Source organism: Gopherus evgoodei, chromosome 1 (assembly GCF_007399415.2).
Source record: "Gopherus evgoodei ecotype Sinaloan lineage chromosome 1, rGopEvg1_v1.p, whole genome shotgun sequence".
In the NCBI taxonomy this organism is placed as follows: domain Eukaryota; kingdom Metazoa; phylum Chordata; order Testudines; family Testudinidae; genus Gopherus; species Gopherus evgoodei.
This window is the reverse complement of record NC_044322.1, coordinates 202,826,439-202,842,131: the sequence shown is the minus strand read 5'-3', so window position 1 is coordinate 202,842,131 and position 15,693 is coordinate 202,826,439. Positions and strand designations below refer to the sequence as shown.

The following is a 15,693-nucleotide window of genomic DNA, read 5'->3' as shown; positions in this document are numbered from 1 at the left end:
TCTGACACTTGTCCATCACAAGCTGGAATGATACTACAAGCTTATTTCACCTATTTTACTGGTAGCCATCATACAGCTAGAACTTCTAGCTACTACTGACCTGGGCCACATTGAAAATCGATGACCTAAAGCAGAAAGATTCTTATCTCATTCCTAATCCCTTATATCCATCCAGGTCACTCCAGTGTATGATACCTTGAAGGCAACAATACTAAGAAACCTTTTAAACTCCATAGTGTGTTATGGATGAATCTTCTTGCTGCCTACTTGCCAGTTTAGTCAGTGAGCTTGCTGCATTGTTTATTATTACGCACATCTGGTGAGGTGCTGAGCGTCCTCAGTTCCTACTGGTTTCGGTGGGAGTTGAAGGTGCTTTACATTTTGCAAAACTAGGCTCTAACAATGTCCATCATCTGGAACCCAATCATTCCTCACTCCAGTCTAAGGGCCATTTCAATGAGGGAAGGTTCTGGTTGTCTCTCTCGGTGCTGTACAGTATTTAAATAATAAAATATAAGAATCTTCAGGCAATGTCAACATTAAAAGACTGGCACATCACTTAGCCCTTCACCACTGCACAGTCACCTTACTCAAGCCTGGAGAAAGAGATGGGCTCTGCGCCCTATTGTACCTATATAAAATGAGACTAAAGTTATGACTGAAATCTCTTAAGACTGGAACCTAATCGTTTCCAAATAATGCAGGCAACACAGCAGTACTAAGCAAGAGATCAGGACAGTAAGTGGAGAAATGCACCATTTATTTAGGGTGAAAAGCCTGATTTCATTATGTATTATTATCTCTAGGATCAATACAGTCACAAATCTTACCAACCTGTTTTCTTTTCTTTGCTGTAGCAGGTTTGGACCCGGAGTCTGAGTCAGGCTGTACTGGTTTACTTGTGTTGGTTGATTTTTCCATTTCTTCATCATCAGAAGGATCTGAGAAAAAAAATGCAGTTTTTTTTTAAACACACCTCTAAACTTTCCGTTAGAAAAATGTACAACAATAGTGATAATAACTTCTATTGGGGAGGGGGTCATTGTAACATCATGCCCAGTTTATTTACAAGAAACAACTTCACCAGCAAGTAACATAGTTCCAAAATACAAGTGACTGAGGATTACTTCCATAGTCACTCTTAATATTTTCAATCCTCTGCTCTATAAAACAATCTGTTTTCCTGTCTTTGTGGAATTCAGTGAATAACCTGCTACCTGCAGTATTATTAATAGTAATTTACAATCTCTCCAAGAAATCTCAGTCTCATTCAGCAAAATGCCAAAAACATATTCATTCACTGTTTATTAACTACAGTTCTATAAGTTTAGTTACATTGCTCAGATTTATTTCAAGACAAGTAAATGCATGACCCTGATCCATGGCCCAAGATTCCCTACGTTCAGTTGTGGACCAATCCTAATAAATCACAGCTAGATCAACAAACCAGCAACAATACTACTGCTAGAAAATAATAATTTTTAGACCACAGGACTGCTGGGAAAACATCCCTTTCTTGGTAGATTTGTTGGCATTTCTCTTGGAAGAAGTCAGCTACTCCCTCCCTCTCCCCCAAGACACAAGATTTGCACTTTGAGAAAAAAACAGCTCAGGCTGAAAGTCCAGACTGCTTTGTTAGTATTAATTACTTATAAAAGCAAGAATGTGAAACTTGGTGACATGTTCTATTCCATAAAGATATACATATTCAATTCTGTGTGTAGAATTTTAGGCCATGGGATTCTTAGTAGTGATGGTTAGGGAATGTCATCATTCCCACACTTAAAACAGAGTGACCAGAAAGCTAAAAAACGCTGATGTTTTGAGAAAAACAATATGGATCAAGGAACATTCTGAAATTTTTTTAAGGGAAGCATTGGGAAGAAAGACCATTCAAAGAGGTAACATTAGCCTCCCATTTCAAGCAGATGTCAAGTTAACCTAGGAAAGCAGTTTAGGGGCTTTTATTCAACTGCAAAAAAATTTCTGATATAGACTAAATTACTATCGATAGTTACTCCACTGCTAATCATCAGAATCTTCATCCTATCAATTTTAATTATTAAAACTGACTAAATTCAATTTCTGTATCCAATAATTTGGGGGATCTTATTTTTTCTGTTCCTAATATGTATTGACAGTAGTTGAACTCTCCTGCATTTTGAGCTTAGCAGTAGCTCATCTAAAGATTTTTCTCTTTATTTGAAAAATGTGAACAATATGCTATTTTAAGCATTAAACTACAGAAGACATGCCCATTCACTATTATGTAAAATCTGCGTGACCACCAGCAGTAAGTACTTACAGGCTCAAGAGATTAATAAAGTGAGACAAAAGAGAGAGACAATGAACTGTATCTGGCACTTACTAACACACTGTGATTTATTTATTGAAAAATGAAGCATTGGAATGAAAAAGTCTATATAGTCCTCACTCCTCCAGAGATGCAACAATGCACATTAAAGTTTTGCAATGGAAGTTGGAGATTTTTATAAACAGATTTCTACACATCAACACAATAATTTGGAATTACATGGGAAAATCCTAACATAACATAATGGTTATCAATGATTTTACATATTTATCCCTGGAGATTATTACAGTCTAAGTTCCATGCTTTCTCACATTTTGGAGAATTTGAATTACAGTAAGTATCCTTTGCAAGCTGCTGAGTTTAAAGTTTGTGAGCTTGATAGCTAGTAATGGAAGAAAAAAAATCAGTAAACACTGTAATAGACTGGATATCATTTGTCATGAAATCATATTGGACACAGATTTGATTATGGAAAACTGTAATCACTCTAGAAGCAGGATGGGGACTGAAAAGGAAATTTGTTTTCTCTCCCACACATGCAACGGCCCCCTCACTGAGAGAGACCTATCAACATGCTAATGAACTTTATTCAGATCAGAAATGTGGGCCAAGAAAAAACAGGCATTCATTTGCCACCTATGAAGGATCACAAGAGATTTTGAAATCCCAAGAGGAAAGTGAACAAAACCAAACCCTAATATTGCAGATCTAGAGTGATGGTGAAAAACATCTCTTGCCCGGAGCACTGAGTCAAAGGCCTACGGGAATGATCTGCTTGTCCCAAAGTGGTGTTAAGATAAACACTTTATTATGAGCAGAACTATGTACCAAAAATGAAGTAAGAAAAGTTTCTACTATTCTGTGTAGCTGCAGCCTGCAACTGCCCTGTTCTGGGTTTCTCTGTTTCTGCCCCAACAAAAAGCGTGTCACAGGAAATTGAAGGTAGTATCTACAGTCTGCAGGAAGTCTGGCATCTCTCCATTCCCTGGAGGACTTAGTCTACAGCACATCTTCCCTGTTTTAAATTTCCTGACTGAACTAAAAAAAACACACTATAAAACAGCGGTCACCAACCGGTCCATCGCGATTGACTGCTTGATCCTGGAGACACTCCCAGTCAATCATGATCTCTGGCTGCTAAAAGTCCAATGGTGTAGTGGGGCTGCTGCTAAAGCAGGTTTGCACCCTGCCTTCCCGGCCCCATACAGCTCCCGGAACTGGCCAGCTTGCCACTTACACCTCGGGGAAGGGGATAGCAGGGGTCTCACTCTGCATGATGCTCCTGCCTGCAAGCACCACTCCTGCAGCTCCTTTTGGCCTGGAATGGGGAACTGAGGCCAATGGGAGCTACGGGGGCAGTGCCTGCAGAGAGGGGCAGCGCGTGGAGCCACGTGCCACCCCCCAGGGGCCACAGGGGTGTGTTGGCCCCTTCTGAGAGCAGCGCGGGGCCAGAGCAGGCAGGGAGCCTGCCTTAGCCCCACTGCGCTGACGACCGGGAGCCGCCCGAGGTAAGTGCCACCTGGCTGAAGCCCGCACCCCAATCCCCAGCCCTGAGCCCTTTCCCAGAGCCAGCACCCAATGCCCGCTCCTGCCCCCTGAACTGACTTAAATCTTAAGGTTGCTTAAACACAACCCTAACACATCTCAATCTGCCATATTGCAAACTCTCTTTAGGCAAGTTCTTGCCTGTAACAAGCTATTCAGTCTCATGCTCAACAACAGGATCACAGTTTGTGAATTGTTTCCAGCCAGTATGTCTTCTCTCACTTCATTTGTCTCGGCCAAGTTTTCAGGTATCTTGAGCAGATGCATACAATTCCTTTGTAAGATTTTGCTTTCCTCTGTGATCACTGAGTACAAGTTGGGTGACTCCTCTTTGATCACTGGAGCTTGGACTGGCCATCTTGCCAAATTCTCACTTTGTTTTTTAACTGTGGAGTGGGGGTCTTGCTCCTTTATTGTATTCATCTGGTTGCACTTTCCCAGTTTTCCCCCTCACTATCAAATACTTCCTAATAATCCTTTTCATTGTCCCATACCTGATAACCAAGTATTTATATGTCTGTTGCAGAAGAGTTCAGTGGATGACTTTCCACGTTGCAGCAATGTAGTGCTATAGCTGAGCAGTGCTAAGTATGGATCTTCTCTTGCATCCACTGCTTTTTTGAGCAACTTCTTCAGTATACATAGTCCATATTCAGATAATCCATTGATCTTACAATATGTCGGACTAGATGTCTCATGATGAAAGCCATACTTTTTACCAAAGTCCAGGAAATCCCTATTCTTGAACTGTGGTCCATTGCCAGTTATTGTTCTTGAAATTCCATGATGTGCAAATCATTTTTACGATGCCTGACTATTGGTGCTGCTGTGGTATCTTCAAGTGTGTTTACTTCTGGGAAATTGGGTAAGTACTCCATTATAAATATGTGATCATGTCTTCTCAAGATGAACATGTGAATTCCAACTTTGTCTCATAGAATCTCAAGTTGTTCATACGGTACCATTGTTTTTTTCAGCTGGGAATCTTTATACTTCTGACATGTTCTACTCCTGCTTACCATTTCTTCAACGTCATTGTTCATCTCTGGCAACAATAAACCTTCTCCCTTTTTGATTTGGTCATTCTCAGGTGCCCTTCATGTATCTGTTCCAATATTTCCCTTCTCACCTCTGTGGGAACCACGATCTGTGTTCCCTTCAAGAGCACTTCTGAGATCACTGATAGAGAATAGGCAGGTGGGAAATCTTTTTTCCATCCTTTACTTATCACTTGTATCTCTGCTTATATCATTTTATCTTTAATCTAAAAATACACGATGTGACACTTATCATATTCACATGTATGTTAACTGCTTGTTCCAGATCATCAGGCTGTATATTGTCAGATGGAACATATGATCTTGATAATGTATCTACCCTTACTAAGTGGCATCCAGATTAGAACTCCAGGATCACATCATGCTTTTGTAATTTCAAAAAGTCACTGTATTCTTGGTTATGCTTCTCCAAGTCCCTTTTTGTGTACTGCAATCAATGGATTGTGACCAATTTCTGCTTTGAAGATAAGACCACAGAGAAAGTAATGAAAATTTGTACATCCATACACCAGATCTAATGTCTCTCTTTCAATTTGTACCTATATATTCTCTGCAGCTGTCACAGCCCTAGATGCATTTGAGGCTGGCAACCAATCAGTTCCATGATAGTGAAATATTACTATTCCCAGCTCTCCTTTTAAGGTGTCTGTGGAGAGTTTAATGTCTTTCAATCAGTCATAAAATTGCAGCACTGGAGCTGGTATCAGAATGTGCTTTAAATCACATTAGGCATCTACACTCATTTGGTGACCTTATGAGATGTCTTAGATGAACTGTGTGTGCAGTACAGGTAGGCATGTATTTGCTGACATAATTCAACACACCTAGCAGCCTTTGAATTATCTTTCTATCTTCAGGTCTCAGTATGTTCAGTATTGCTTCAATCTTTGATTCACGGGGCAAGATTCCCTTGGAGGTCAGTCTCTCTCCCAAGTATGTTATTTCTATTGCTTGAAATTGGCCTTATTCACCTTAAGGTTATTAGCTCTCACAATTTCCAAATACTTTCTTCAGTTGTTCCTGATGTTCAATGGCAGTGCTGCCCCAAAATGATTACATCATTAATGTACACTTTCACACTTGCTAATTCCTCTCACATCTGGCTCACTGTATGGGGAAATACTTCTGGAGCCGAATATAGTGTCTTGGGAAGTAGTTTGTGCCAAATGGTGGGTTGAAAGTGCAGATCTTGGAGCTTTGAGTATCTGAGGGGATATGCCAAAATCCAAATGAAGCAACTAATTTGCTGAATAATTTGGCTCCTGCTATCTCAGACAACGGTTCACTTTTTTGAAGCCAAGTGGAAGTTCTCTTTTTATGTTTTTGTTCACTCCTTAGGGTCCATACACAGCCATTGTCCCCCTACTTTTTCATTAAGGAGTGAACCCAATTGGTTGGTGGTTCTATTCTCCAAATGATACCATTTACTGTCATGTTTCAGAGCTGTTCTTTTAACCTTTTTCTTAAGGCTTGTGGAACTTTTCATGCAATATGTAATTAATGTTACTTACCTTCTAGAAATTGTAGTTCCTCAAGATGCATCGTCCCTTTGGGCTATCCACTGGGGTGTGCATGCGCTCCATGCATCTGAGACCATCAGATTTTCAGTAGCAGTGTCCACTGGTCTGTGTCTGTGCCCTATGCTTCCTTGTGCTCTGAAGTGAGGGTTTCTGTCTCAGTATGAAGTGTCCTAGGAAACCACAGCCTGCATCCCTTGGTGCTGGAACAATTTATATAGTGGGGGTGATGAGAGCCATTGAATCAAATGTATATGATGGAAACCACTTCAAGCCAGTGGGTGACGCCACACCCCCTAATTCCATCACCTATGCCTGCATCTAGAGTCTACAGGAAGTGTGGCATCTCTACACTTGTTGGAGGACTTATTCTCCTATAGCACAACTCAGAGAAACCTTAGTGGCCACGAGGAGTGACCAGAATAAGGAGCCACAGGATACATTTTAAAAACTCTTAAATAGAACACGTTTGCTCAAAAATAGACATTTCAATTCAATGAAGGGTATAAAGTCCTATATAATCTAGCCCTGGACAACAGCCAAGTCTGATAATGTACAATTTTGTAGATTCATCAGGTTAAGCAAGTTCATTTAGATCTTACAGTTCAGGTGTCTGTGTCGGTCCATCAACTTCTCACTCTCTTTGTTCTCCTGCTAATATAATATCCTCTTAGAGCCCCACCTGGGAGCGAGTGTTTCCTTCTCTGTGCCATCAACCTCAATTCCTTCCAAAGTGCCTGTGGATTATGGTCTTCAGTCACATAGGTATGGATCATTAGCACTGTGACACGTGGCTAAAGAGGGTTAAACATCCTGCAAAATAAATAACCCCAAAAAGACATGTGGGGAGATAATGTTTGTGTTTTTGTGTATTTACATATGTATGAGTAGAGTTGACAATGAAATCAACAGTCCCTGTCTATGCTGTATTCTGATATCATTTAAATGAATTGTAAACACGAGATATCTCGGTATTCATCTCTCTGTGAATGATGGAGGAACAAGCAAATAGCCTTATGTTAATTCATATAGCTAAGTACCAGTGCCGCACTTCCTTCGAAGTCATTCTAATTACCTTTTCTTCTCTGAGGTACAACAACTTGTCAAAAGACATGAAATTGTATAAAAGATCCTTGGGTCCTGATTCTGTCCTCTCAGATGTGCTTAGGTTTCATCAGAGGATATTTTGAGTTGCAAGACTGAGGTCCCAGTTATGCTGGTACGCCCTGAATATGATATTTGGACATTGGACTACAAACTATTAACTATTTCTGAAAGAACCCTTTGCAACTACAAAGCTCACTATCTCTGTTATGAATCTGCACCTAAACAAATTGAAGTCATGCCTGTATGTATATTGATCTGCTAACATACTCTCTCTCTCTATTGTTTTTTAATAAATTTTAATTTACTTAATAAGAATTGGCTGTAGCGCATATTTGAGTAAGATCTGAAACATTCATTATCCTGGGAGAGAACGTGTCTGACCCTTTGGGATTGGCAGAATCTTTTCTTTTATATGATGAAATAAGATTTACAGAACTTTTCATCATATTTGACATGGGTGCCTGGATGGAGGCCTGAGAAAGCAACTTCCCTGGCTGTAGTGAGAAGGCATTAGTGACAAGCCACATAAGGCATCCTGCTTTTGCAAGGGATAGGTTCACTCTCTGTTCCACCACCCAACAGGGTTACCAACTTCTACACAACCTGCTGTAACCCTGCAGCGTCATCTATGGCCTGGTTATTTGAATGCAGTTAGGGTGACCAGTCAGCAAGTGTGAAAAATTGGCACAGGGAGTGGGAGGTAATAGGAACCTATATAAGAAAAAGACCCCAAAATCAGGGCTGTCCCTATAAAATCAGGACTCTGGTCACCCTTAATGCAGTCCATCCAACGGTTCAACCCCACAACCCAATCCATCCAAGTCCGTACTGGAATATATTTGTGTATCTGTGCAAATGATGCATCAGTTGCTTCTCAGGATACTTGTTGCATACTGTAACTAACAGGCACTGCACGGGGAACAAGGAAACCTGACAGCTATCTTTAAATATTTCTTTATGAATCCTAATCTCGCATATCCAGAAAGGGAAGTATGAGAGTCTTAAACAGTAAGTCATAAATACCCCTTCTCTTGTATCTAGCCGGGTACTCTGCTGGTTACATAAATCTAAGAGCGGACAAATGGTGTCCATGATATAACCTCACAAACAATGCACCAGCTGTTCACTGCCTGTCTGAGTTTTGGACCACACTACGATGCAAGATCCTTGTCCTCTTTCAGCTTGGAATGAAAATAAGAGCAGGCTCTGAAGACAATAACAAAGGTCCTATATGCACATGTCTCCAGTTTGAGTACGTTTTAATGAACTATTTCTTATTCTACATGACATCTGGACTTGGCACCTATTCTGAACAGTCATTCATATCCCAGCAATACAGCAGATGGCTTCAAACTATCATTGTTTGTGACACCACGTCAACTCCAGTTCTAGGAATACTAGAAATGTTTTGTTGTGTGTGCTCAAATGCCACAAGGCTAGGTTCTGCCACTCTTACTCAGATTAAGCAGTACCTTGCTCTGTGGATAGTTACCTTAAAGTGAATGGTTTGCTCATGGAGTAAAGTACTGCTCAATGTGAGTAAATGTGGCAGCACCTCTCCCACAGAATTAAAGACAAAACAAGTTCCTCCTTCATATTATCTGTTGTGTTTCCTAAGTGTCCCTTTCAATGTTCCAGAATCTGGTTTATTAATAAACTGTTGACTCATACCTTTATTGACATAGTGACTTGATGTCCATGCACCGATGGAATAGTTTACTGCACGGATGCTGTTATTTAAAGGAACAGTTGTCTGTATCAATTTTCCTATTGATACAGGATAACACCTATACTGGTGTTTATTCCCATATAAGGTTATTGCATTTTCACTTAATGCTTTTGATGTGGATAACTAAATAGAAGTGCTGGTAAGGGCTTTGGTGCTGTTTCACTTTTTCCTTCAGTACCACACCACCATCAGCTGTATCTCATATCTGCCAGAAGTGACAGACTCGTGACCTGAAGCACCCCTATATTCTCACTGTACGCACCACTTCAATAATAATATACAAAATATGCCTTGTTCGGTATCATATGAAAGCCCATAACACACTGGTTACTAATATTGTTGTAAAATGCATGTGTTAACTTTTATGTGACGTTATGACTTCCCTCAGCATGATGTTTAAGTCAGACAAGACAGCCTAGCCCAGGTGATAAACACATCTGTCTTAGACAGTGGAATGTAGGTTTACCTCAATTTACATATGAGCAGTAAATAAAGCTATCAAGCTAAACCAGTAGAAGGTATCTTTTTCCTGAACTCAAGAGACAGAGAATTAACAATGGTTCTTGCACTCCAGAGAAACACAGGAGACTGAATCCCCAGGAAGCCCTTCTGACTTGTAAGATGATGAAATCCTTGTGGGATTGTAATGGGATAACCTCACTCCTGGAGCACCTTCTTGTGGCTGGATCTGGAGATAGCTCACACCTGATCTGGCACCTCCTTCCATTGGTTCTTGCACTCTGGCCTCTCTCTGGGTCTTCGGTCCCTCTTCATGACTCAGCCCTCTGACCAGGTCACTATTCAGTCCTCCCCTTCTGGGGCACTGACATCACATTGGATCAACTGTCCAGGTGCAGCCTTCACCAGTCCTGAGCTACTTCCGAGTGGCTGCTAGGGGAACCCAGACCTGCTCACGACTCCAGGATCCAGCTCAAGGGACCCTATCATCAGCAGCCAAAGTCTAAACAGCCTCAATTCTCATGGCTCTTTCCCTGGGCTTCTTCCTATTCTACCTTCCCCAGACTTTCTTCCCCAAAATGCCTCTGGGTAAGCCCTTCTCATATGGCAAGGATCGTGGGGCTTTTGCTCCCCTTGGGTTTTTTCCTGCTCCACATCTCTATGTCCAGAGTGTGACCTCAGACTCTCTCCCTGCATCCCCCTTCTGCTGCAAACTTCCTGGCTTTATATAAGCTCAGATGGTTCCTGCCCGCTTCATCATTAATTAGCTTTTTTCAGTCCCTAGCTCTCTCCCTCACGTGGCCAATATGGTTAATTGGCTCCTTCTGAGCCACCTTAACCCCTTCAGGGCTAGTGTGGGATGACCACCCCATCACAACGATACACATACAGAGAGAGAATCCATCTTAAGAGACGGGAGCAATGGATCAGTGTTCTCATCATGTAACCCAGTTCATACTGGAGAAGGTGATTATCCAACCAGCAGACTGCATTCAAAGTCCTTTCTAGGGCTAAATCTCAGTCACTTGTCAGCCAACATTCCTGATGCAATTCCACTCCCCTCCCACAACGTTCAAGCCATCAGACTAGTCCTGAGAATACTGCAGCTCAATGCCGAGGGATTGCCAGCAGCTGACTGAAGCATTAACAGTGATTTATCCTAATTTCATTGCTTGAAACATAAATCCCACACAGTCTACCTCAGAGTCACTTTAGAGAGGTCTTCCCCATATCTTAATCACCTGAGGACACTGCAGCTAAGGTAAGGAGGCAGAACAACCATCTAAGCAAATTGGTTGGCACTTCTAGGGGAGCAAACTCCTATTATCTGAGTTAACCCTGTGCTACTCCGCAGCGGAATACTGACTCCATTCATTTCACATCAAGTTGACTGACACACAACTATACTCAACCATGTGCATCGCAGCTGGTATGATTCAACTCACATCAGTACCATAAGCACACATCCATTAAGCATATCCATTGTGAGGATGCTACAGCCAGAATGGTTAAGAAGATCAAATACACACACCTTTTTGATCATCCAAGGGTAAGTACGCTTGCTGTCGAAGCATCCACTGTGGGCCCTCTTGCCTGCCCAGATTTCTCTATGATGACTACTTGGCTTGAAGAATGGTCTGCAGCTGACATTAGATACAAGTCTCTTATAAATGACTCGGTGTATCCAGTTTTGACTTCCCATGCTGTTCATGGGCCTTCCTGACCCAATTGTGAATGGTCCAGAGTCAATGTATAACCAGCCTCAGGGCTGGTGCAACCATTTAGGTGACCTAGGCGGTCACCTAGGGCGCTAGGATTTGGGGGGCCGCATTTTCTTCGGCAGTGACCGCGGCGGCTGGCTCTTTGGCCACCCTGGTCACTGCCAGCATTTAGACGGAGGGAGCTGGGGCAGGAGAGCACGGGGAGGGCCACCTGCAGCAAGTAAGGGGGGATGGGATGCAGGGGAACTCCCCACCCCAGCTCACCCCTGCCCCGCCTCCTCCCTGAGCACACCGTGGCCGCTTCACTTCTCCCGCCTCCCAGGCTTGCGGCACCTAAGCTGATTGGCGCCGCAAGCCTGGGAGGTGGGAGAAGTGAAGAGGTGACGGCATGCTCGGGGAGGAGGCAGAGCAGGGGTGAGCTGGGGGGGGTGCCTCAGTGTGGAGGGGGGGAGCTGCCGTCGGGGAAGGGCTCAGGACGGGGGCTCGGGGACGGGAGAGGGAGCAAGATGGAAGTTTCGCCTAGGGCATGAAACATCCTTGCACCGGCCCTGGCCAGCCTTCACACCTGGAGCCAACAAGAGGTTCCCACATGCAGCTGTGACCAGAGACAGATAATGTTACACATCACTGGCTGACTGACTTCTGACCAGATTTAATGGTAGTCTGAGGGCTCTGCATTTTGCTGATAAGGCTGCTGCACATTGGCTTGGCAAGCTCTGCATCTGATAAGACGATCTTAAGCAATTTGATCTCAGTGATGGCTCCTGGCCAGGAAACAGCTGGAAAGGAGACTGTGGATTAAAAAAACCATCTTGAACAAAGACTGGTAACTAAAGATAAAGATTTAGACTTTTTAGATACACGTTTTCCCTTTTACTTGCTCTACCTTTCTCTCCTTCATTTGATATCATTTAATCCATGGTCTTTTTGTTAATAAATTTGTTTTACTTTTACTATAAACCATTTCAGTGCTGTGTTTGAAGGGAAGGGTATATTTACCCCAATTAAATTAATAAGTTATGATGTATTGACTCTTTAACAAAGTAGCAAACTTAGTTAAACTGAGGAAACTACAATGCATTGGTGACCTCCCAGAAAACACCATCCTAGCCACCATGGATGTAGAGGCTCTCTACACAAACATCCCACACACAGATGGAATACAAGCTGTCAGGAACACCATCCCTGATGATGCCACAGCACAACTGGCTGCTGAGCTCTGTGCCTTTATACTTACACACAACTATTTCAAATTTGATGACAATATATATCTCCAGATCAGTGGCACTGCTATGGGCACCCGCATGGCCCCACAATATGCCAATATCTTCATGGCCGACCTGGAACAACGCTTCCTCAGCTCTCGTCCACTCACACCCCTTCTCTATCTACGCTACATTGATGACATCTTCATCATCTGGACCCATGGGAAGGAGACTCTGGAAAAATTCCACCATGATTTCAACAGCTTCCACCCCACCATCAACCTCAGCCTGGACCAATCTACACGGGAGGTCCACTTTCTTGACACCACGGTGCAAATAAGTGATGGTCACATTAACACCACCCTATATCGAAAACCCACCGACCGCTATGCCTACCTTCATGCCTCCAGCTTCCATCCCGGGCACATCACACGATCCATTGTCTACAGCCAAGCACTGAGGTACAACCGCATCTGCTCTAACCCCTCAGACAGAGACCAACACCTACAAAATCTCCACCAAGCATTCTCAAAACTACAATACCCGCATGAGGAAATAAGGAAACAGATCAACAGAGCCAGACGTGTACCCAGAAGCCTCCTACTGCAAGACAAACCCAAGAAAGAAACCAACAGGACTCCACTGGCCATCACATACAACCCCCAGCTAAAACCCCTCCAACGCATCATCAAGGATCTACAACCCATCCTGGACAATGATCCCACACTTTCACAGGCCTTGGGTGGCAGGCCAATCCTTGCCCACAGACAACCTGCCAACCTGAAACATATTCTCACCAGTAACTGCACACCACACCATAATAACTCTAGCTCAGGAACCAATCCATGCAACAAACCTCGATGCCAACTCTGCCCACATATCTACACCAGCGACACCATCACAGGACCTAACCAGATCAGCCACACCATCACTGGTTCATTCACCTGCACATCCACCAATGTAATATACGCCATCATATGCCAGCAATGCCCCTCTGCTATGTACATCGGCCAAACTGGACAGTCTCTACGGAAAAGGATAAATGGACACAAATCAGACATTAGGAATGGCAATATACAAAAACCTGTAGGAGAGCACTTCAACCTCCCTGGCCACACTATAGCAGACCTTAAGGTGGCCATCCTGCAGCAAAAAAACTTCAGGACCAGACTTCAAAGAGAAACTGCTGAGCTTCAGTTCATCTGCAAATTTGACACCATCAGCTCAGGATTGAACAAAGACTGTGAATGGCTTGCCAGTTACAGAACCAGTTTCTCCTCTCTTGGTTTTCACACCTCAACTGCTAGAACAGGGCCTCATCCTCCCTGATTGAACTGACCTCGTTATCTCTAGCTTGCTTGCTAGCACACATATATATACCTGCCCCTGGATATTTCCATTACATGCATCTGAGGAAGTGGGTATTCACCCACGAAAGCTCATGCTCCAAAACGTCTGTTAGTCTATAAGGTGCCACAGGATTCTTTGCTGCTTTTACAGACCCAGACTAACACGGCTTACCCTCTGATACTTAGTATTTTCAGTGAATACACAGTGGTAGGAGCTGTGCATTGCAAAGAAACAAATAAGAATGTGGGGCTGAACTTCACTGACTGTTCCTTGCCAGGTGAAGTTTGGGCCAGGAGAGCCTTGAGCAGTTTGTTGGTGAGGAAGACTGGCTGGTGCAGCAGGGAGCTGACATACAGTCTAATTACCAGCAAAACCCACTATTGCTGAGGCAGAGGGATAGTACAGTGTCTCACAGCTCTCTGTATTCCCAGCAGTATATTATACTCCCCCAGGCACTAGACAGCTAAATATAGAAATACACACACACACTCTCTCACTCTCTAAGTATGGTAACCATGAAAGCTTTACCATGCACATGTAAACTTTCATATATATTTATCACAAATTTATCACATTTCTTCAAACACATCCAGTGCTATAATTTCAAACTTTTTTTTTTCAATCCGCACATAGCAGATTCCCCTTTATTGTTTCTCTTATTAAACATTACATCTGCTTAGCAGGGACATTTGCCAGGTAACTTTCTCCAGATTGTACTATTTAATGACTCCTGGTTGTGAAAATTAAATAACATGTCTTGAAGTAGGACGCAAGTTTGTTCGTATTAGTTAATAGGTGTGGATTTGTGTTTGCTGGCATAATTTCTCATTATTAAGCCCTTTGTTCTCTTCATGCCACTCCTTTGCGCTAATGTGTCTGGTAAAGGAGTCAAAATAACTTTAACATAAATATTTAACTGTTTTAATGACTAAGAACAATTAATGAAATAAAATGTAAACTCTCCCAGGACAACTTAGTCCTGTGATCCAATGCATAATGTGCCACAACAGTCAAAAATGCAAAGAAAATGTTAGGATTCAAAGAAAGGGAATAATTCTGAATATGTTATAATGCCATTATGTAAGTCAGTAGTATCCTCTCACCTAAAATATTGGGTTCAGTTCTGATCTCACTCATCACAAAAAAGGTTAGAATAAAATAAAGCAGGCTCAGAGCTGGATGACAAAATGGTAACAGGCAGGAAGAGAGACTGAAGGGATCGTTAACTGTTTACTTTACAGAGGAGATAAACAGAAAAATGAGAGGAATACAAAATAATGGATGGCACAGATGAGGTAAATCAGACACATCTATTTACCTTCTTTCATAACATAGGAACAGGGGAACATTCAATTAAAAAGAAAAGCAACAACTTTCTAAAAGATGAAATTTGTTTGGTTTTGGATACACAACATGTTCTTGGCCTGTGTGAGTCACTTCTGTAGACATTACTGAGGCCAAGATCTCAGCTGGATTAAGAAAACAATCAGATTTTTATCTGGATAACTAAAACTATTCACAGGTGCATTACGACAAAACCATTTTTAGAACGGATGTAACGCTCCTGTTTTATGATATAAGGCAGCTGTTGTCATGGATTTATGAAAAAACTTCTCCTGTGGGCAGACTAGTTCATAATTGTGCACTCTGGGGTTTCTTTCACCTATCTCTGAAGCATCCAGTTCTTG

The 15,693-nt window shown here is 42.4% G+C and overlaps 1 protein-coding gene across 8 annotated transcripts in view; it reads right to left on the bottom strand.

Annotated features, from left to right (window-relative positions):
- CMSS1 (cms1 ribosomal small subunit homolog) overlaps positions 1–15,693 on the bottom strand; it is a 383,107-nt gene that overhangs the window by 39,589 nt on the left and 327,825 nt on the right. For 5 of the 8 annotated variants that reach the window (XM_030583094.1, XM_030583121.1, XM_030583148.1 and 2 more), the window contains exon 2: positions 835–941. In XM_030583094.1, the coding sequence (XP_030438954.1) occupies positions 835–941 (107 nt within the window). Of the gene's footprint in view, positions 1–834; positions 942–6,428; positions 6,475–7,036; positions 7,074–7,116; positions 7,242–15,693 lie in introns of those variants that run through there. The other 3 variants (XM_030583084.1, XM_030583113.1, XM_030583104.1) reach the window with 3 other exon arrangements.